We start from the raw sequence: 22,393 nt of genomic DNA on the forward strand, positions 1-22,393 counted from the left end.
TTTTTTTTTGCCACGAAAGGGCACGGCCGGAAGGCAACAATTGGTGAAAAAAATTGGTGGTGGCGCTATGACGCACCGAGACAGCATTCTGCTGCATAAGTACGGAAAACCAATTTCACTTGGAAATCCTGGCATAAAATTTATTTGGGTCCAGCATAGGTCAATTACATTTTAGTCTAGGTCGAATATAATTTAATTTTCTTCTCCAAGGTTTAAATATAATGAACATGGCTCAGAGTTTTAAAAGCAGTGTCAAATCATAAGATAATATAATTTATTTAAAAATTTCTATCTTGATGTCTTTAATTATCTTAACGAAGGAGGTGGACTTCAACCAAGCATCTCCTTTTTATGGACTGGCTATGGAGATTTTAAAAGAAAAAGAAAAAGCTATTCGTATAATAAAATTCTATGATTATGATTTGTTAGACTAGATAAGTTACGACTTCAAAATTATATTTCAAATGATTGGTAAATTTTCAACATCAGATATTTTAAGATAGATAACTCAGAGATACAAGTTTGCAAAATATCTTAGTTCACACATTAATTAAGTTAGTATCGACCTGTGAATAGGTACGGATGAATCTTGATCCAAACACAAGATCGCATCCGATATAGTCAAAATTATTTATTTATTTATTTATTTATTTATTTATTATGTGGTAAGTTGAGGCTAAGGAGATCAATATTCTAGTAGCCGCCATATTTTATTGACAGAGAGAATTATTACAACGAAAGTTTATGAAAAATCCAAGGTTTATTGTTTTCTTTCTTCTTGTTCTCTCTTCCCGGTCTCTCTCCCTCTCCATTCTTCTCGTCATCTCCTTTCTGTCCCTCTTTCTACTTCATCGTCTATGTTGTTGCCTATCGCAACCCTCGCCTTTGACTTCGCGTTCATCCTAGCCTTCCCCTAGCGTGCCGACCTCTTGATAGCCATCGAACGGTGGGGGAAAATGTCAAGCAGCTTCAAGACATAGGGGCTCGTTTTTCGGGTCCGATCCAGGCTAGGGCTCAGGCTGAGTCCAATTTCTAACCGGGTCCGAAAGAAGATGCCATCAGAGTAGCACTATGAGGGAGGACAGCATAACATCACAGATTTCATGTCGAATTCCTGTCTTAGCCGTTACGTCGGCAACTTAATTAACGAACGGAATCCTGTTTGGATGCGCCTGAGAAACGATAGAACATCAAATAAAAGTTCATGAATTCTATCAAGAAATCACATTTGATGCTTAAAATAATCCTCTTGCATCCTGATGACCTGTGAATGGACAAAGTTTCTCCAAAGAGGAAAAGCGAGATTCTTCATTGTACCTGAGAAATTGGCCGACACTTATTCAGAATATGATGTAGCTGTAGAGGCCCCATCTCCCCTACGCCTGATAGGTACGTCAGATCCGTGTTAAGCTTTGTGGGGATCCTTTTTGTCCCCTCAATAGGGTATGGTGTTCAATGGGCCCTTGGAAAAAGTCCGTGAACAACATCTCTACTTTCGCAATGCAGATTTTGTTGGAGCTTTTGTTTGCAAGGCACATGAGTTATGTCCTTAAATCTCTGGCATAAATACACTATTCCCTTAGCATATACATCTCTTATTTTTATTTCTAAAAACGAAATTGTGAAAAGATACATATGCTAAAAATAAGATGGGTACTGACCAATTTTTTCGCAAACAGTTGTGATTCATGGAATCACCGTCATTTAGTAAATGATCTTTTAGTAAACCATATGCTTTGAGTATATTGATATCTAGTCCACTAGGTCAAACTCTTGCCATAGCCCATAGCTTAATGTTTCCAAAAGATACTTCAGTTTATTTTTTATATGCTGAACTAATAAGTCCATTCTCACTACTTTGATTGTGCCTAGACCAATACTTATTCGTATGAAATCCAAGGCATATGTATATATTTGTATGTATGTGTGTGTGTCACTCTCTCTCTCTCTCTCTATATATATATATCATTATCAAAAAGAAACATAAAATTCAAAAATCTTGTGGAAAAATGAAACTTTAATAAGATTACTAAGTCTCATGAGATTCTTGTGCTTAGAGCAACCATTTGTATGCGGACAATGTTATAGGACGGCCATCTCATGCACAAAGTTTTCTATATCACAAAGCACAAGGGAAAGAAGGTACCTCGCCGGGAATCCTACGATATACAGGGATAGTTAAATGTTGAGTTGCCATGTCAGCATTATGTGGGTCCCGGGACCATTATCTCTGTGCCAATAAGATGACCCAAAACATTTTTCTTTAGAGACCAATCCAAGATGCCATTGCCATTGCGGGCTCCCAATGCTAGTATAGTTAGCCATACCAGAATTTCCACCCTACACCGACATTGTGAAGACCATCTTTAGGCTACATGAATTGCCCGAGGCCATGCCTCTTGACTTCCATGCATGCTAACTAAAGCCCTTAATTAATAGCGGCAACTATTAGGGGCATGCATTTTGCTACTACACTTTCATTATGAGTACCAAAGGCATTCAAATGGGCTGATTTATCCTAGAACTTTTTCCCTGCGAGGTCCAACCAACCCGAAAAGAATCTTTTGATCAAAACGAGGGAAATAAAAAGGGAGGGAGAAAAAGGATCCTTTAAATTGTCAGATAGTTCAAATCCAAATATAATTTGATTTCCAAGAGTAAGAGCACTCGATCCATCATCTGGTTTGAATGGGTTACTAACCCAACTTGATCACCTTATTTGGTTTAGATTAGTGAAGTTGTCGATGCAAAGAGTAATTTTATAAGGTTCTCTGCAAATTTTATACCTATCTATGTATATTGATACATCTATATATATATATATATATATGGATGTATGTATGTATATATTTTGTTATTTCTTTGGATACTGTTGATACGAGCAATTACAGTCATGAAATGGACGTTATACAATGTGTCTAAAGAGACATGCAGGATTGGCAGAGGTACATGCCGGTCCCTACTGATTCACTTGGCCAATGCATAGCTTAAATCCGGGAACTCGCACCCTGACTTGCTTTGTATGGCATCTAAGACCAAGGGAAATTCCTACTCACGCTAGGCGATAGAATGGGCCATTTAATTTTCCATGAGGGTTGCAGGGAAAGGAAGTGTGGTCACATCACTCCAGGTTTTGTAAGTGTGTCAAATGATGGAAGAAAGGTGAGAGGCTTAAGGCATTGGTATTGTCAGCATAAAACAAGCCGAGACTGGTCTGAAAAATATAATTCTACTAAAAAAAGAGCTGAAAGTGATACGTGCCTACCATTATAATTAAGGCATTTTTCATCGCATTCAAGGAAGCGTCTATTTCTCGAGTAGATTGGTTGCTTCTTCAGCGATTCATAGAAATTTTTATTCCTCCGTTGTTGCAAAATTTGAAAACGAAATTCTCTGAAACTCGAAACAGCTCTATTTAACTAGCTTACACTAAAACCTTTTTTCTTTTTAGGAAGCAACAAAAACTAATTTACATTTTTTTATTTCTATTGCATATGAGAAATAATTACACCTTTTATGGAGTAAAAACACCCTCCCTTTTTTTTTTTTTCCTGAGGAAAAGCATAACGGTTGGGGGAGCGCAGCTTCCCCCCGAGTGCATGAGAACCTTGCCATCAAAAGACCGGATGACGGCCGACCTCGGGCGGCTGAGCTCGGTGCCCGATCCCGGAACATCCGACCCGAAGAGCTCCCGACCTCGGAAGTCCGACCTCGCCGCCCACCTACCGCGGTTGCATCCTGCCGAAGTCTGGTCATGGGCCATACTCTGCCACCGCCTCCAGCATTTAATACGCATGACCTCTACAAACCCCCGACCCACTCAACAATTAATGCATGTCTCCGACTCACTCAACAATTAATGCATGTCTCCGACTCACTCAACAATTAATGTGTATCTCCGGTTCACTCAACAATCAATGCGCGTGGCTCTCGTTATCTACGGATCCTCAGTCCTCCACGGCAAATCAGCTCGGCAGTGTTCAGTCAGCCGTGACAACTCTTTGATCCCGGCCTCACCTCCGACATCGAAGCATTAATTCACCTGATCGCGCACCAACTCGAGTGACGTGCTAAGTCGTACGGCGACCTCGCCCCATCACATTACAGGTAATCCGACCCCCCTATAAAGAGGAACCCCTTCTTCTCAATGGGGGGGCTCAGAAAAAAGGAAGCAGAACGCTTCTTCCCTCTTCCTCTCTCCCAAATTTAAGCCCCTTCTAACTTAAGCATCAGAGGGCCGGCGCCGGAAACTCCGGCCACTGGCTTTTTGCAGGTCCCTACTCCACGGAGGACGCTGCTCGCCGACAGATCGCCGCCCGCCAGAGTTCGCCGAAGCTCCTCCTCCTCAGCAGACGGCCGCCTCCGGGTCCAATTTCCAGCAACAATAACTAATGTATAATAAATTTTGCAAATGTAATGCAATAAGCCTTTTCAAATCTTACATGTGCACTTGCCAATTTCTAAGGCTAAAGTTTCAAAAACTGAAGTTCCCTTATATTCTTTCCGGAAGTTTTTTTTTTTCCTTTTGTAAGTTTAGGAGCGCACACTCTTCTAGTCTTTACCTATGATTCTATCTTGAGAAGATTCTAAAAAAGAAAAATAAGAAGAAAAATGATATAGGATAAAATGAGAAAGAGAAAGCACTTGCGACGCACAACAAACGGTACATAAATGCTTCAAAGTTTTGATTTAGTATTACAACTAGAGTTATTTTTTTCAAAAAAGAAAAAGAAAAGAAGAGTGTAAACTACAACCCTTTGACAAATAATAACTATCTTTATCTTCACAAATTAGTTACACCAGATTCTCACAAAGAATATTTTTTTTTTATTTTTTACTATAATAAATGACTCATACATTTTTAATATAGATATATTTTAAAAAATAAAAAAGCAACACATCATAGAATGCTCTAAAGAAACGGTCCTTCATTATCACATACAATCCACGAGAATTAGCATCAATCTTAGTGGCTCATTAAATGCAAAACATTCTAGTACTCCATGTCAACTAAGCTTGCTTCCGAGGGTTTCAAAGAAGCAACCATCCATCTCTTCCACCAGTGTCTAAATTATTTTCTTAAGGCTTGATTTGAAGAGCCTGTCTTCCCACTCCAATGGCACGGAAAAAGTATAAAAAGTCATTCTATTTATTTAATCACAAGACAACGATGGGGCAGGCTTAGGCAGAATCCATATTAGCAGTGCAAAAATTCGACCATCATCCTCCAGCTCCGGAAGTCCTTGCCTTTCTTTATTCTTTCCCCTTCCCATCTCGGTCAACGCTGTGTCCTCGTCGTAGAACCATCCCTTTATGGCATCCACAGAGACCTGAGAAAAGAACCCGAAGATGGACACAAGCAATCAGTCCTTGGACCCACGCATTAGCGAAGAGGGGTCATGTTGCCACTTGGGTTCCGAGTGGGGTCCCCGCGGTAGGTTCTACCACTTTGTTTTGTTCTCATCCAACCAAGGCCCGACCCATTAAACAACGCTCCCGGATTCGGAACTGCGCTCCCTTGAGATCGGAGGAGGAGGAGGAGGAGGAAATAAAAGGGACCGAGAAATAAGAAACCCATTCGAAACATCTCCCGTGCGTTTGGCTAGCTCTCGTGGTCCCCACTCCGCTTGAGGCCACGTTCCGATAAATAGATATTGGGGCGATGTGTCCCAAAATGCTCCTATTTTAAACGTACGGATCCGGGGGGCATTCCGGGAATAGGTGGGCGGGGGTTTATTTTTGTTGAGGATGGAGGGTTTGGATCGTGTCTTCATCTGCTTTAACTTTTAGATGCTTAAGAGAATTTCTGTGTTTGGTCTGGAAAAACTGATTTACCTTGCATTCTCAAAATTATGGTAAGCCGTATCAACGAAAGTACCGTACTATATCAATAAAAAACGGGCGAATTTTGCCCAAAATAATTTTATTAATTTATAGATATTTAAAGCTTGCTCAACTCGTTTGGTTGGCTTTGGAGTAGGCTGGTAATTGGAGAGCCAGCAGTTTACTAACGGAGGAGATAAATGGAGATACTTAAATGTGAAATATAATTTGAAAATTATAAGTCATTATTTTTTCGACCCAACCAACAGAATGCAATAAATCTTTGGAAATAATTGTCTTGAACTGGACAATAAAGTGGCATCGATTTTCTGCAAATTGAATGTCTAATGTCAATCCATCAGTTGTTTCCTCCAAAGAAGAGCTTTGAAGGCGACACAAATAAAGTATAACAAACTGTTATGATGAAGACAGGTGGTCATTCATCTTCCTGTGATTGGCTTTTTAGGGCTCTACATTGAGATTATCAATCTTTCAGATTTTTGGCTGCTGGTCAGACTACATCATGCAACAGCAAAGCTGTGGCAACTTAAATTAAAGAGCAACACTTGCATCCAGTACAGTATGTTTGGTTGGTAACTAACACAATTATCATTAAGCAAGAGATGGACATCCCAACACAATTGGCTGAAGCCACAAATGCCACACATAACATAGGCAGAGCTTGCATATTATAACCAACACACCGTCATGTTTCCAAAGACATGCAACAGCATCATATAATTCCTCTTTCAAGTTCAGAAGTATGCAGGGTCTCCCTTGAAATCTTTTTGATAAAGCACTGGATAATATGCTTCTTGAGTCTTGACCTCAGACTTTTTGGTTACCGCACTGCAGCATTCTTTTACAAAATTGACCACTAATTAAGATTCAAAAGAAGAGAACTTATTGTGGGCACAGCCTCAAAAAGCAACACACTCGCTGGGCCACTCCTTCAAAGATATTTAAAGACAATAGACTCACGAAGAATTCATCCCTCACGGATCATCATTAGTCTCCACCTCCTTATCGACATCTGATGATCAATTCTCGGAACTGCCCCCAAGATGACTTCAACCGGCTAGCCCGGCCAGACCCAACCCGGTCTTGGAGGCCACCAATTGGCCAAGAATTGGACCCAAACCTGGCTCTCAAGGCGAGAATCGGTTGGCCCCAGTCCTATCTGCTTTGGTTTCACACTTTCACCAGAAAGAGGACGTCTTAGAAAGGAAGCCCTCCCATGGGACCAAACGGCGAGGGTGGGGGCGTCATTTAAGGAAGACCAGCCTCCTAAAACGGGTACGGGGGCGGACGGGGGGCGGAGAGGGGCAGAAGGGGAAGTGGGCACGCAGTGCGGCAGTGGTTATACTCGCTCGCATGAAGCTTTTTGCAGTACTGTTTTTATTGAAGTCGGAGGCCATCCCCGGTGGGGGTGGGAATAGCAGGAGATCGCTGCCGAGCCGACTGGTGTCTGCGAGTCGATAAAATCCATCCGTCGATCGATTGATCCCGCTCTTCCCTTCGCTTCCGCTTCTCTTCTGTTCTCTTTTCCGCCTCGCAGTGGGGGCTGACGCGTAGCAGTTCGAGAAAAGGGAGAGAAAGGAAGAGGAGAGACAAAAGAAAAGCGAGCCCAATTATTTCGATCTTTTCTCATCTTTTTTTTCCCCCCCGACCGAAAGCTTGATTTCCGCCCCCTTAGATTCCCCTCCCTTCTCCCCCTTTTTGCTCCACCTGCTTCTTCGTCGTCTCTCTCCATTTCCCTCCGTCGAATGGGATTTGCTCGCCGCGATCGGAGCCGGAGCTCCCATCCGATTTTCTTCATGCAAGGCTCGGTGTTAGCTTCTCGTATATATCTAAATTCATGTACTGGTATAATTTATTATTACTACTGTTACTTGATCGTTATACAGTTTTTGCTCTTCTCGATAGCTGCAGGGAAAGATTGGTGAAGACTGATGCATGAGAGGGGTTGTGGGATCATGACGACGACGATGATGCTGAGGAGAGGAGGAGATTTGAACCTGAACAGCTCGGTGCAGGCGTGCGGGGATTCGATAAAGGAGGGATTGAAGCAGGCAATGCTTCAGCATGAAGTTATCTTGAGGAATCAGGTTCGGAGATTTCTTCTTTCTTTTTCTGGGAAAAAAAAAGGTTGTTTAGAATTTCATGAACAGATCCCTCTTTTGGTTTCCTTCTTTTCTGATTCGATAATGTAAGCATGGGAGTTTAATTTCTAGGTCCGGGAACTGCATCGGCTGTACTGGACGCAGAAGAACCTGATGCACGAACTGTGCCGGCAAGATTCCGATGTATATTCTCCACGAAGGGCGTCGGTGGAGAGTGATGGATCGGCGGAGGAGAAGAGAGTTTGGGACGTTCCCTCCGGATTGCTGATGGTAAGAAAAGTTTTCGATTTTTTTTTTTTTTAGGTAATCGATGGGTGAGAATTGCTGAATGGAGAACGATGTGCAGGTGAATCCGACGGATGCACGAGGTAACGTCCATGAACTCCGTAGGAACGGGATGAGGAATTTTGATCTCGAGCTTCCTGCCGAAGAGTTCACGAGGGATCCAGGGGAAGAGAGTGGCGGCGGATACTTGGGAGTAAAGGGTTCTGTAAGTGGTGAAAACGCCACGAATTCGGGGCGGCTGAAGGCTAATTTCGGCGCCAGAGTGGCCGACGATCCCAACAGGGGGAGTTGCTCGAATGCCCGTGTTGTTATTGAGTTAGAAGAAGAGCCTCTAGAATTGGAGTCTGATGGGGAAGCAAATGTCATTTCCTCCTCCAGGTTCGAGGCTCCGGTCAATAATGGTGTAGATAAATGTGGTTCACCGCCGACCGTTTCATCCGACAGCGTGCCTGCACAGAATCATTCGTATGTGGATCACGGCGAGAGATGGGAAGGGCAGGAATCTACTTGCCATTTTGCTGGTAAGGTTTTTCATAATAAGTTTGATAGGTTACCTCATTGCACTGCAAGCTATTTGCTAGTTATATATGTCTGCACGTTAAAAGCGTTTCATTCTGCATTGCCAATTGTAGTAAAAACCATGCTTCACAAAGAAGTGCAGGTAAAGCCTCCCGCTGACTGTTGCATTATAATCTCAAAATGTCTTTGCCTCTGGTGAAATTTGAGGATACTATTCTCGCATGCTAATAAACCTAACCCCCAACACCATCACAAAATTGTTATTTCAAGGCAGAGAATACCATTTGGGTTTCGAAATCGGAATCTATATTCAATGTGTTCACATAGGAGCTGTGCAGTATGACAAGGCTGGTCGATAGGCTTGACTTAGCTTCCACATTGGACATGTCAATATGGATGCTTTGCTGGTAGAAGGAAACTTAATGGCATGGAATTGTTATTTTTGCCAGTTTCTCCAGTTACTGATGAATAAATATGTTTGTTGTGATTCATTTTATTTAGACTTGCTTATTTGAACCATTTAGTAGTGCTATATCAAACCAGATATACAAAAAACAACACGTTTAACTTATATGCCGGTACTGCTGTAGACCTGTTAGGCAATGTGGACTTTTTCACGCCCCTATAATCATTCTGCATTTTTGCCTTAATTTTCGTTCCTCAAGTTGTCATCCCAACATTTAAAATTTCCCAACTAGAACACTGGAATCAAAGTTCCATGAACTTTCAACTGATTTCTTATGTTTATATATGATTAGAAAAATATCTAATAGTTTAAGAAGTAGAGCTTAATATGTGAATTAAATAGATTGTATAATAATGCGTACCATTTTACTGGTTCTGTTGCAAACCATGCTGAACTATCAGATTTTCTGGGAAAATTTGAGTTTGATAATGTCATTCAATTGTGAATGCGAGTTACCAAATGCCACACACACATCCCCAACCACTTATAAGGTGGTGCTCACCTGCTCACCTGGTCTATAATTAGCTCAACTGATGCATGATGATTAACTAATCATTCCCTTTAATTTGGTTCTTCTCTATGAATCCTTGATCATCATTTGGCATTGTCCATTCTAATTGGCCGGTCCATACAATTGCTTATCGCCTCATCACAATTTTTGAGCCTTCAAGATTTTCATGCCTTGTCTTACTCTGGCCGCTTGTTCTCTGTTTCATTTTTTCATGCAAGCAGCTTATCAGTTTCTCACCACTTTATAATTTACTGGAGTAATCTGGGATACCTGGTCAGTCATCCTTCTTTTGGCACAAGAGCGCATGAGATATCACATCTTTGCCGCGCTAATCCTATGTGCATGTTATCTCTTTATCAAACAAATTTGGCATCTGCGAGTTTAACCAAAGTATAGCCCTGCACATCTTTCTTCTTATGGGCCTATATGGATGCCGGAAGAGCTTGTCAATGCAATAAGATCTTCACGGAAGAGCTTCAAATTCAAATTTATGGTGGTAGAGCGATGGTTCCAACTTCCAAGAGATTGCCGCCACTCCAACAATATCTAATTCTAAGTTTAAGAGATAACTAGTTCAATTGTGGAGGCAATTCATCTTATCCCTATTTTTTAGGGAATTAGTTGCCACCCGTTTCCACCATATCTTTAAAATTGAAGTCCACTGGTTCCTTGCTGGAAAGATCTTAACTCACGGAGAAGATCTTCCAACATCCAAAAAGGCCCTTAATCTCACTGGCTTGCTGATCATAACAACGGATGCAAACCTAAATCATGTCTCTACAATTATAGAAGGGGCAATTTCAGGCGTAGTATTCTGACAAAGGTGAATCCCGATGTGCTCTCAGTTGGGTTAGCTTAGAGAGAGTCCAAGCAGTTACAACTTAACTGATAGATTTAGTCATCTCCAATTATTTATATTTTGTGATTTATCTGTAATCCCAAATGAATAATTAATTCATATTATGTCTTCTAACAAATTTTGGATGATTGCTGAATATTTAAGAACGACATCAGATTTTCTTCTATCAATTGCTTTGCTTGGACCCTCTTTGCAGGGAAAAACTCTTAAAAAAAAGTTCATGATTCTTAGCCTAATAAAATATTTGTTAGATTCAGTTTGCTTGTGGAAATTCAACTGTTGATAAGGGAAGAGGGGCCTTCCATGGAAATTCAGTTTGGTACAAGTACTAAGATAAAGGTGCCCAAGGTGTTTGACAAACCGAGTTTGACAGTTTGTCATTCTTAAATATCCTTGTACTGGAAAAAAGGTTCTGACAATTCACTAGAAGTATCTTAACCATTCGGATTTATTTTGTTTGACACCTGGGATAATGCTAAAGCTTGCCCTGTAGTGTAATTGTAAAGGACGCTTCAAGTTTTATGCCAAGTTTTAACACTCTTGGCTGATGTGAGCAAGACATTCTATATTCACAGAGTGAAGAAGCGTCTATCATATCATGTACAAATGTATAAGATTTAGAAACTGAAGTATCTCATTAGTTAAGCTTTTGCTTTGCATAGGAAACATGATTCATTTTTAGGGTCCAGTTTATGTTAGTCAAACTTCTAGGATTGGAAGGACATGGATGCTTCCTAAATCCTAATCAATGGATGCTGTGGAATATTGTCTGGACAATAAGAAAGCATGAATATGATTCAAATGTAATTTAAAATGATATGGCTTATGTAATTTAAAATGACATTATTCTTATGTTTCTTGTAATGTGCAATCTGTATTTGGCATGTATATCCATTTCTATATGAATAAATTCATGTCAGAGAAGAAGTTGGAAAAAATATCATGGGAGTCGTAAAAAAGAAGAAATTTAAAAACTTATGTATGTAATGAATAAATAGGATGTGTTCCACAATGTAGCAATTCTGGAGAAATGTTATAGTATGAATACTCATATATCCATGTTTGCATTTGTGGGTGCATGTTCACATGCATGTATGCTGGAAGTATCCAATGTGTGGATGCATTGTATGTCTATGTGGGAAGTATCCACTAGTGTTTAGAACATCCAAAATTTTTATCTAAAAACATGAGATGGAATGATAAGAGTGTTGGATGGGGAAAAGAGAGGGATGAAAACCAAGAATGACATTGCTTAAATAGGTGGTGGCAAGGAGGATCAAGATAGTCTGCTTTTCTTGGAGCTTTCATGGCACTATTGACCTTATATGCAAGGTATAACCATCTTGAAAGTTGTGCGACCTTAAGCAGCATGAAGTCATGGATCTAGATCCATATCAGCTAATTCCCTAAATAGAACACGCTAGCTTGGGTTCAATTTCTTATTAAATTTGACCTGGGCCCAAGTTTGATGGACCAGAACCATTGTCTCCATCTCTGGAAGATGTATATAATTAGGTTGGTTCTGGTCCAGTCTGGTAATAACCATAGCAATGTAAGCTATGGGTCCATATTTTTGGTCTGGCGGTCTGGGTCAAGTACAGATCGGCTAGAGTTCAGGTATACTTTACCTACTTGCACTACATAGATGATATTACATATGCAAAGGTTTTGATGGGGACCATATATTGTAGACTGCCTGCTTATCCAGGATCTGATATATTGACTTATATAGCATATGCTGTATGGTATACCCAGATCTGGATTTAGGAATACTTTCTGTGTTCAGGTTACATGCAAGCAAAAACATCCTTCATGAATTCTTGCATTTGCTGCAGATTCCATATTCATGATTTGTTGAATAAGAAGCTAATGCACTACCTGTTTTGCCTTGATATATATTAGATACCTTGCTTGAATGTGATTTCACTTTGTCGAACACTGTCTCTGATTGTTTACAATTCTACTTGCAATTGACTTTAAACTCCAGAAGTTCCAGAAGTCTGAACCAGGCCCTCTGAGATATGCTCCTGATGATTTATATTTTACTTCTATCTTGTTGAATTTGACATCTCCCTCAGCAATTTTTTGTCAGAAACAACATTGCATACCTCTGATGCACAACTTTCATCATCTTTATATTCTTACTTAATGTCAGCTTCCAGTCTTAGCTTTGCAAACTCTGCTAGATTCCATTCATTATTAACTTAATTTATGTGTACACCTTGGACAATTTTATTCCTTTTACGACATCAAACCGCGTCACTTAACATAGAGTGACTCAAGTTGTAAGCATTTTAATTTGATCATGTTCCACTAAACTTAGACATCCTTTTCTGATCTTTTTTTTGCCTTACAGATTTAAATGAATCCATAGGTGAGCCCTCTGTTAAACCATCAAGCCAGAAGCAACAAACTACTTTCTGCAAACGGATGCACATTGACCTTAACATAGCACAAGATGATGAATCTATCCATTCTCTGCCAAATATTATGCCAACATTCCCTTCTCCATCCACGAGTTCATCAGTTGTTCACCGCGGAGATGTTTGGAGGGAATCAAACAACAAATGCCCCAAAGAGTCTGAATCAAGCAACATATGCCCAAAAGAATCCTCTATGACAATTCAGCATGATCTTCCTTCAGAAAATTCTAGGGAAAAGAATGTTGATTGGTTGTTTCATGGCAGTCAGCATGCACATCCTTCTTTCACTCAAGCTTCAGCAGAGGGTACTAAGGTTTCTGAGTATAATGATAGTCAGTATGGATTAGATCAAAAACTTGAAAAGTGCAGTGCTAAGGACCCAGCACATTCGTACAGAGATTTAGAGGAAGGATTTTATAGTTTTTCTACTAGACAATTTCAGTATAGTGTTAACCCAACAGCCCTATCTGTTACGGGCCTACATGAACCAGAAGATGCAAAAGTGGACTACTTGTTGGCTCAACCACATTCCAAAAATGTAAATATTGATAGCAGAAAGCCGACTTTAATAACAACCTGCAGCAATGACATAGAAGATAATAACTTACATGCATCGGTTGGGAGTACCAATCTGCCACTGACTGTAATCAGAGTTTTGGAAGACAAGCAAGCAAATCAGGAGAGGAGTGAAGAAGACACTGTATCAAGCCATGCTGTCAGTCGAGCTGAGAATCAACAGGATGAATATGTTGAAGAATCTCTTATCAAAAAGAAGCCTGATCACATTACTGGAAATAGCGAATGCACTTCACCAGACAAAAGTGTTGAAGAACATGCAGTTCTCTCCATTGCAGCTGATTCAGGAACAACTCAAGACATTCCAGTTGCTGCAAGGTTTCCTGGCATAAAGGTCCCAACTCCTGAAGCTTCCAATAATGTTCACTTACTGGAAAATTCATGCAATATTTGCAAAGCAAAACCTGAAGACAACATCAAGCAGCAGACAACTGAAGCAGTAGAGATGGACCTTGTGATTGTCAAGGCAGCTGAGAGACTGCTATCTATATCTTTAGAGAATTCAACATATCCTGTGTATCAGGTAGCTAGCAATGGACAGGTAGAAATCAAGTCCAAGGAAGGTAGTGATCGGCCTCAGTATTCTTCTGATTCTTTTGAGACTATTACTTTGAAGCTGCAAGAAATCAGAGATGATGGACAGTCAAGGCTTGCAAAACCTACTGAGAATGAAACAGGGAAGGATGTTCATGGAGTCAAGTTACGGAGGGGAAGGAGATTGCGAGATTTTCAGAAAGACGTGTTGCCAGGGCTTATTTCCCTTTCGAGGCATGAGATTTGCGAAGACATGCATACCATAGGCTATAAGCTTAGGAGGAACAGGCCCAGCAAGAGCTGGGGGGAGAAGTGGTTCGCGCCAATTAGAAGCAGGCAATCGAGGCGCTGTTCAGTTGTACGGAGGCGCTAAGAGGCCAACAGTTCTAGACTTGCAGACTGTGTTGAAAAATTTTATGACCAAAGTCTAATAGCAGAATGCTTTCTGGTTAGCCAGGAAGTGGACGAAGCTGATTCCGGACAGTTCTGTGAATATCTATATATGATCTGAACTCGGTTACAAATTAGCGCATTTGAAGTTAATAGCTAAGTTTTCAAATGGACAATCATTTAATGTGTATGAGAACAGAACGCATGGTTGCGAAGTACAGCAAAACCACATACTGGTTCGCTGCAGTGCATTGAGTCCCCAAGAGACTATATGGCTGATTAATAGCGGTTTGATGCTCTGAATATACCGTCAAAATGAAGATTTTGATATAATTATCCAGATAGAAGACAATCCTCCTGATGATAGAAGATTTTGAAGGAGGATAGAGGTCCAAAAATCCTATAGGTAATGATGAGCTCATTACCACATGAGCCATGCTGTTCAATCAGAGGCACCTTAAACCACACTTCTTAGGCCTGTTTGACTACGGTAGGGGGCAGTACAGCAGTTGTGTTTAGGTTGAGCTCTCCATTGTGTTTGTGTTTTTGAGTTTCAAACAGGAAGGAGGTAGTGGAATGAGATGCCAATTGTGTCTTAGCCCAGTGGAGAAGTGAATCCCCTGAAATGAGTCGGCACTCCTTGTAGTGTATGGTTGGGTAAATGAACCGTAAGTAACTTTCATTCTTTCTGAAAACCTACGGTTTTGTTTGCTGGGAAAGTAATGGCTGTTGGGAGAGACTTCAATGACTTTCGGTATTTGGTTGAATGGTGTAAACATTCACTTCCAAGTACTTGGGTGTTTGGTTGGTGTCCTCTTCTATTAAACTAATGTATATTATTTCCCTTTTTATTTATACGAATAAATATATATATAACAGAGCATTTATTAATAGCTGAAGATATTATTATTATTCTATTGTCATCTATCTTCATAATATTTTAATAATACTTTATGTTTCTTAATATTCAAATTTTTAATCTATTTATGTACACTATCCTTATTATGATTTATTTTATAAGTATTTGAATACTATTACTTATCATATATAATGTGAGCCTGATCATGGTTAAATGAGAGGATATTTTTGTATATATACCCTTCTTAATATGCGAGAATGTATAAATATTCTTATAAAGTTGTTATTTATATGTATATCCTCATAAAATATTTATTTTATATGTATGAGGATATACAAACAAATAGTAGTTGTACGATGGTATTCATTTAATTTCATATATTTATGGAGGGATGTATAAAATAAATAAAATAAATAAGACAGTAATATTTGAGAATTGATTATTTTATTAATGTCTAGATAATATTAATAAGTGATCATTATGAGTGTATGGAAATTCTTTTAGTTCTTAAAAGATAATATTTTATTATTAATTTAATTCTTAAACAATGTTGCTTATCAGACTAATTATTAATTGTATTAAATATTTGCTAATCATGGGAGCTGTAATTCTAGAGAAACGAACATTGGAACTATGGATACTGTAGTTCAATATGTTGCGGCTTACACCAACACAAACGTCGAAGACAAAAAAGGTAGACTTTTCTCAACACAGGCAGAAAATTATACTGATTCAGTTTCCTGGAGAAACCACTTTTTTTTTTACCAACTTTTAAACGATTCTTGGCCTGTAAAGCTGAGCTCGGCCTCAATTTTTTAGGCCTGACAAAGTTTGGGCGGAGCTCAGGCTTGGTATTTTTAACCCGGCCCATCCTACCCGACCTGACAATATGAAAAATATTATATTTTGTATATTATAATAAATTATATTTTTTTATTTATTTTGATATTTGAATTTTTAAAATAAAAAGAGAGAGAAGGAATCAGGAGCTGGAAAGCTTACAGTATTGGAAGATGGGTCTTAGCATTCAGGGTCTTCCTGTATTGCGATTGGGCACCTCTACTGCGGAATTCAGAATCCAACATGGGGGAAATAGTGTGACTACAGTCAAGTGACTTGGCAAGTCGCAATCTCAAGAAAAATGCTCGTGAAGTCTAACCTAGTAATTCTATGACGACACACTTGATGCTTCATTTCCTGAAGTTATAAAAAATTATATTAGCTCTATAACGACTTGAGAAACTATACATCATCAGAAGTATATTTGAATAATAATCTTGGGATTAAGTTAGCATTACCTTTTCCTGTTAGAAATTCTTCAAAAAACGTAGTATAATTTTGTGATGCACATTTAACCCCCCTCAAGGAAAGGTCCATATGAATAAGATAGAATTGCTATGAGATGCCTATTTTATGTATACTAGCATATCTTACAAATAAAACTATGAGTAGGTCTCAAGAATTTCCTTGTATACTTGCGGTATGTTGAAGCAATTTCAAATCAGATATATACAAGCCGAAGCAGCATTACTCTATTAGAGAAAAGTCCCTTGCTCTACTAATCAACCATCACAAAACTGATAACTCGGCACGCTAAGCTAAAAGATGACACCGAGCAAGCTAAGAAGCAAACCAAAGCTCCTTTTTACTCGCCTCTCTTCACGAGTCGGGTCCCGTGCATTCATCCGACCAGCAATTCCCTCTTTTATATAATCGTGCCGGCCCGGAGTGCCGAGCTCCAGCCAATGATGCTGACGCCGGGATAGCGTAGGGGAGACGGGTTGGTTGCCGAAGTGGGCAAGAAGGGAATGTATTCTTGAAGTGGATTAGATTCATCCATCACTCAATGTGTGCGTGGGGGCAAGTGGGAACAACACTACCATGGCCCCCCACTCACCCCTCGTCGTGTTCCTCTTCAATTCCAAAAGCAACCATTATTGGTCCATTACTAAGAAACAAAGCATCACCTTCTCCCCCTTTTTCTCATCTTCCACTGCCTTTCCCCTCCACAACATGTACCTGTCTTCATGCACAAGGCCTTCTTTCCTCCAGTGGCTTCATCCCTCCTTTTAACTTTCTCTTAAACAAATCATAAGTTTTGGGCCCTACGCGCGTGATATTTCGATCGCAATGTATGGTTTGGTTCCATGATGGGCTGTGACACAGGAAAGCACCTTCGCTTTTGTGGAGTAAGTGCAGCAGGCCATTGCCAGATTGTCCTGCCTGCTTTCTTTTTTTTTTCTTTTTTCTTTTTTTGATCAATGGAAGGAAGCCAGATATATTGTTCGATGCTTGCCAGCCTAGTGAGTATTTTTCTTCATATTGCCACCTTCTGCAGCAGCTCGGAAGATTTCATTGGCATATTGATGAATCCTACCATGAAAGGAGGAGCAGACGCTCGGGTTCCCATGACCAGCAACTGGGACTTCACCATCCGCCAGGCGGCACAGAGCAGCCTGAGATCGGCCCACCATCTGTTCCACTGCATCGCCGGGCAGAAGATCAGCAGAAGCTCCCACGAGCTGAGCTTGATTGCCCACGACGCGATCGCCGAATTCGAATCCTTGCTCTCCTTGCTCGATGGCTCCTTGCCAGCCCGCCGCGGAAGGATCCGAAGGGGCCCGCTGCCGAATTCCCCAGAAATAAACCCAGCTATATTGATGGATCGCCGGGATCCACCGAAGGATGCTATTTGCTCTCTGCCCAGCGGCGCCGCCGTTCGGTTGTTTCACCAGCCGCAGGCTCATGCATTGCAGCGATGTCGCTCGGAGACCGATGCTGCAGGCTTGTGGAATCCATCTGTGTGGTCGGAGAGCGTCGCCGCCCGGAGATCGATGCTTCCTTTCGCACATCCGATCCTTCCATCCGGCAGCATGGATGGTATTAGCGTCAGCAAGCAGTTCTTGAGCTACCACTACCCTTCCTCATCATTTCAGGGGTCCATTGATGGTTCCTCCATGCTGTCTTCTAAGAAGAAGCATGGAAGTGAAAGGGGCACGATGTGCACTGTGTCCACCGGCGGATGTCACTGCTCGAAACGGAGGTAGGATTGATTTCAGATTCCTTTTATCGAATATTTCATGCGATCCATTTGATTACACTGCTACATACCTTGCTTTTGGCTGAGTTCCGGGGGGGAGGCAGCTAAGTATTTTATGACAGGAAGCTTCGGATTAAAAGATCCATCCAGGTGCCCATGTTGAGCAGCAAATCAGCAGACATACCTTCTGACGATTTCTCATGGAGAAAGTATGGGCAAAAGCCCATTAAAGGATCTCCACACCCAAGGTATCTTTTGAGTTTATTGTTCCAACTACTTTTGATTAATTATGAGCTGCATGGCACTTACAAATAGAAATAAACTTAACCACTTATTAACCATTAATTAACGATTCTTGCATGATTCTTCTTTCCAACCTTGCTGCTAAATTCAAGTTAAAAATCCTGCTTCATTTGTTCCAACGCTGGCTTTTATTGCGAGGACAAGTGTCATGATTATTGCCCCATTTCAGCATCCTCAGCTCTTACAGAATCAGTAGGAACCGACGCCCATGGGGGGTTCTGATTTGAGTTCATTTACATAGCTCATTTTGTCAACAGGGGTATTTGAAACTTTAATGCTTTAGATATATATATATATGTCAGATAGTCATTTTTTTGAAGAATGAATTATTTGTTCCAACCCCTTATGATTTTCTGTTATGGCTTTCCACCACCTTTGTAGTTTTCACCACTTTTGCACAATTGTGATTGATCATGCTCACAAAGGTTCGGCAGTCTAGAGATGGAAAAGTACTCGTCGGTTCTCTAACTGAGATATTCTCCTGTGGTATTCACTCATAAATTTAGACGCATCATTAGTGGTCAAAGAAGGCCTGGAACCCTTTCAAGACCCATCCAATTCAAGTTTCCCTTTGGACTGGCTGCTTTAGTGGGTTCCTTGCTGGAAGAACCTTTGCAAAAGAGGGATACAAGTTAAGGATTTGCTACGACTTGTGTGGAAGATCAAATCCTACCACATCTATTACTCCGCGTCGGCAAAATTTTGTGTCTGAGCCAAAATTGCTGATGCTTCTACCTAGCGTCGACAACAAAAAGTCGAAAAATCCTCTCTTTTTTTCTGTAGTGGATACGAGCTATATATGGCTATCATCGCCCAACATCTGTCAAGGAAAGGCGCACGAGACACCACCAACTCTAGCTCTTTTTATGTCAAAGAGAAATGTCTTTCATTTTGGATAATGAAGGGTCAAAGGTTTTATTTTTTTGGTTTAGTGTTAATAAGACCCATATATCTTCTTTTAAACAACGCTAAGAGGATCTCCTCCTAATCTATTTTCTACTTCTCTTTTCCTACGGCGCGGCAATACACCTACCGAATTTTACCAATTCTTGCTTAGTCATAGATCTTGCCTTAGTCACTAAATTATTAATTTTACTTTGCATTTCAAAATGACCTGTTACATATTCCCCATTGCCATCATGGTTTTGTCTCTCTTTACGATTTGGTTATGTTGATTATTCCCAAGATGCAACTTGTACATCACTAATAGCATCCGGCGGAATCTTTCCAACTTGTGGAAGTTGTTGGCATAGAAAGAAACAAGCCAAAAGTTGCATTTATTTCAATTTCAGTATATTCTATTATTCTTTGTATTCATTTGCTTTTATTCAATCTCCACCTTATTCTCTGCATCCTTTTGCTTCCTTGCATCTGAAAAAGTACATTATGCTCTGTTTATTTAGTTATTTTATTGGCTTTGTACAATTAAATTGGAAGGAATGATATATTTCTCGTAGAAAAATGTCAATAAACTCATCAATAACTTTTGGAATTAAACCTTGCTGCTTACAAACAGTGATTTTTTTTTATTTTTTATTTTTGGCGGGGGGGAACGGGGAGGGGGTTATCCACCCATATATTGAAAGAGTTGAGAAAAAAAGATTATGTTTTTATGCATCTATGGTCATCTAGCATTATGTTTCCAAGAGTAACTTCCTCTGCACAAAGATATCTATGATGGGACTCACTTTTTAGCACCAATTCATTCTTCTAGTTTTACATGCAATTTGATAGAGTAACAATATGCTGATTAAATTTCCCCCTCCATTCCCAAGGAGCTATTACAAGTGCAGCAGCATGAGGGGATGCCCTGCAAGGAAACATGTGGAACGTTGCTTGGATGATGCAAGCATGCTGATTGTGACGTATGAAGGTGATCACAACCACCCAAAAATTACATTAGCTACACCTAGCATCATGATCCCTCATTAGAATTGGGAGAAATAATACCCTAACCTGAAGGAGAGGGAGGTAGAGGCTGGTCTTTATCACAATAAATCTTGCAGTTTAGAGAACATGATGTTGGATGCTTCAATAGAGATAGCTTACTTCATGTACATCCATGGTTTATTCCATATCGAACAGAAATTGCTGCTTAATTGTACATATTATCGGTTCGATCGGTTGGACTTGTAAGCTGCCAGAACCTTGTGTATACTTTAAGGTTAAAGCTCCTAATATATGGTTGTAATTGTATAATGTGGCATATAGAGGCTGAGAACTCTCAGCACTTGCTGTTTCATTTGTGAAAGATTGGACACTTAGAACCTGCTGTAATTGTATAATGTGGCATATAACATTCTAATTTGCATGTTGGGGCATATATAATAAAGCCTGAGACCTTTCAGCACTTCTGTTTCATTTGCAAACATCAGCTTCCTTCTAGGATCGAACCTAGAACTGCCAACTCTTGTTGGTGAACCTACTGATAGAATCCTAATTAAGTGAGCTTCTTCAGTCCAACTAGATATAGATTTTTCTTTCTTTTCTTCTTTTCACACACAAACACACACACACACACAGATTTCTGCACAAAAATTTAAATACTATGCCTGAATAATGGAATGAGCTTCCGAAATGGATAAATGGATAGGTTGTCTTTTGAGCTTTTTAAGCTCCAAGATTTCTCATAATTTATAAAAGGATGATTTTGATCTCAAGAACTCAAGCTCTGCGAAGAATGCGGATTAAAAAATTAAGCCCTGCTAGGTGAATTATTTTACTGGTCGCTTGGTGCGAGGTGGCTGATGAAGTATGTCTTCAGCATTAGCAAGGTACCAACTTAGTTTACAAGAATTCTAGGGTTAGCCGTAAACGACAATCATTTTCCTACTATAGAAAAAATGAGCAGCTATGAGATGAGGAGCCCGTGCATTCCCTTAGCAATCTCCGATGCCCAACCCTAGGGATGCTAGCCGTTGGGCTTTGGCCCATACGATGGATGTCGGGCTGTTAATGTGAATCTTAAGCCCAGGGCTACCACCTAGCGTCACTGGAAAATTTTGAAGCAGAGCTCTCTCTCTCTCTCTCTCACCCTTATAAATTTTAAACATATCCACCAGAGTCCTCCTGTTTTACCAAATAAGACTTCTGTTCCATATTCAATTCGAAATCCCTAGAGACATTCTGCTCATGAGGCTCCATACCAAATGATCGTGAGGGAAAGATATAAGAGAAGTACATCTCTCAATTCTAGGAACGAATTTATCAAATTATGCAATAATAAAAACTCGATCACAATGAGGGAACGAGGCTCAGAAGTATGCAGCCATGCATGGTATTTCTCATGTGCATCGCACATGCCAAACTCTGGAAAGTTGGTGCTCTCTTCATTTGATCTCAGCTCTCGGATACTGAAATTTTAGTGCTGTCAATGATATGCTATCGAAGAATTTGTGAGAAATGGGCCCATCAAGACCTATTGATTCATTGGAAGCTCATTATGTCTTGAGTTGACAAACATCAATGGTGATGTTATGTATTTATATTAGAAAAATAATAAATATTTCTTGGTTTCAACCCTACGACATAGAAAGGCTAAAAAAGAAATATATAGAACTGTTTTAAAGTGTATCAACCGACTCCATTTACGAATTTATTCCAGCTATCAACGAATTTGTAAGTTTTAGGTGGAATGGGAATAACTAGTTATAGTTTTGTTTGTAAAACCAGCTATAGGTGT

The 22,393-nt window shown here is 40.1% G+C and overlaps 2 protein-coding genes across 6 annotated transcripts; both read left to right on the plus strand.

Moving 5' to 3' along the window:
* Positions 1 to 7,124: 7,124 nt before the first annotated feature.
* On the plus strand, positions 7,125 to 15,364 carry LOC103712163 (uncharacterized). 3 transcript variants are annotated; one of them, XM_008798610.6, is made up of 5 exons: positions 7,125 to 7,665; positions 7,750 to 7,931; positions 8,058 to 8,216; positions 8,293 to 8,752; positions 12,943 to 15,364. In XM_008798610.6, the coding sequence occupies exons 2-5, from the start codon at positions 7,776 to 7,778 to the stop codon at positions 14,490 to 14,492; spliced, it is 2,325 nt and encodes a 774-aa protein (XP_008796832.3). In that variant the 5' UTR covers positions 7,125 to 7,665; positions 7,750 to 7,775; the 3' UTR covers positions 14,493 to 15,364. The 3 variants fall into 3 exon arrangements, with proteins under 3 accessions (XP_008796832.3, XP_017699542.3, XP_026662411.3); XM_017844053.5 differs by having other exon boundaries at positions 7,137 to 7,654; XM_026806610.4 differs by having other exon boundaries at positions 7,215 to 7,665; positions 7,756 to 7,931.
* A 1,951-nt stretch (positions 15,365 to 17,315) lies between these two features.
* On the plus strand, positions 17,316 to 20,953 carry LOC103712162 (putative WRKY transcription factor 17). 3 transcript variants are annotated; one of them, XM_039126573.3, is made up of 4 exons: positions 17,322 to 17,557; positions 17,707 to 18,411; positions 18,531 to 18,656; positions 20,487 to 20,953. In XM_039126573.3, the coding sequence occupies exons 2-4, from the start codon at positions 17,735 to 17,737 to the stop codon at positions 20,641 to 20,643; spliced, it is 960 nt and encodes a 319-aa protein (XP_038982501.3). In that variant the 5' UTR covers positions 17,322 to 17,557; positions 17,707 to 17,734; the 3' UTR covers positions 20,644 to 20,953. The 3 variants fall into 3 exon arrangements, with proteins under 3 accessions (XP_088579921.2, XP_038982501.3, XP_088579922.2); XM_088723796.2 differs by having other exon boundaries at positions 17,364 to 17,557; positions 17,710 to 18,411; positions 20,487 to 20,910; XM_088723795.2 differs by having other exon boundaries at positions 17,316 to 18,411.
* Positions 20,954 to 22,393: the final 1,440 nt, after the last annotated feature.

Source organism: Phoenix dactylifera, chromosome 6 (assembly GCF_051530095.1).
Source record: "Phoenix dactylifera cultivar Ajwa chromosome 6, Ajwa_hap1_PhDact_Kaust_v1.1, whole genome shotgun sequence".
In the NCBI taxonomy this organism is placed as follows: Eukaryota; Viridiplantae; Streptophyta; class Magnoliopsida; order Arecales; family Arecaceae; genus Phoenix; species Phoenix dactylifera.

Excerpts from the sequence above, each read along its gene's own strand:
- LOC103712163 (XM_008798610.6), top strand. The coding sequence starts at position 7,776 with ATGCATGAGAGGGGTTGTGGGATCATGACGACGACGATGATGCTGAGG. Across the intron at positions 7,932-8,057 it reads AAGTTATCTTGAGGAATCAG|GTCCGGGAACTGCATCGGCT; the intron begins GTTCGGAGATTT and ends TTTAATTTCTAG. Across the intron at positions 8,217-8,292 it reads TTCCCTCCGGATTGCTGATG|GTGAATCCGACGGATGCACG; the intron begins GTAAGAAAAGTT and ends AACGATGTGCAG.
- LOC103712162 (XM_088723795.2), top strand. The coding sequence starts at position 17,630 with ATGGAAGGAAGCCAGATATATTGTTCGATGCTTGCCAGCCTAGTGAGT. Across the intron at positions 18,412-18,530 it reads TGTCACTGCTCGAAACGGAG|GAAGCTTCGGATTAAAAGAT; the intron begins GTAGGATTGATT and ends ATTTTATGACAG. Across the intron at positions 18,657-20,486 it reads AAAGGATCTCCACACCCAAG|GAGCTATTACAAGTGCAGCA; the intron begins GTATCTTTTGAG and ends TCCATTCCCAAG.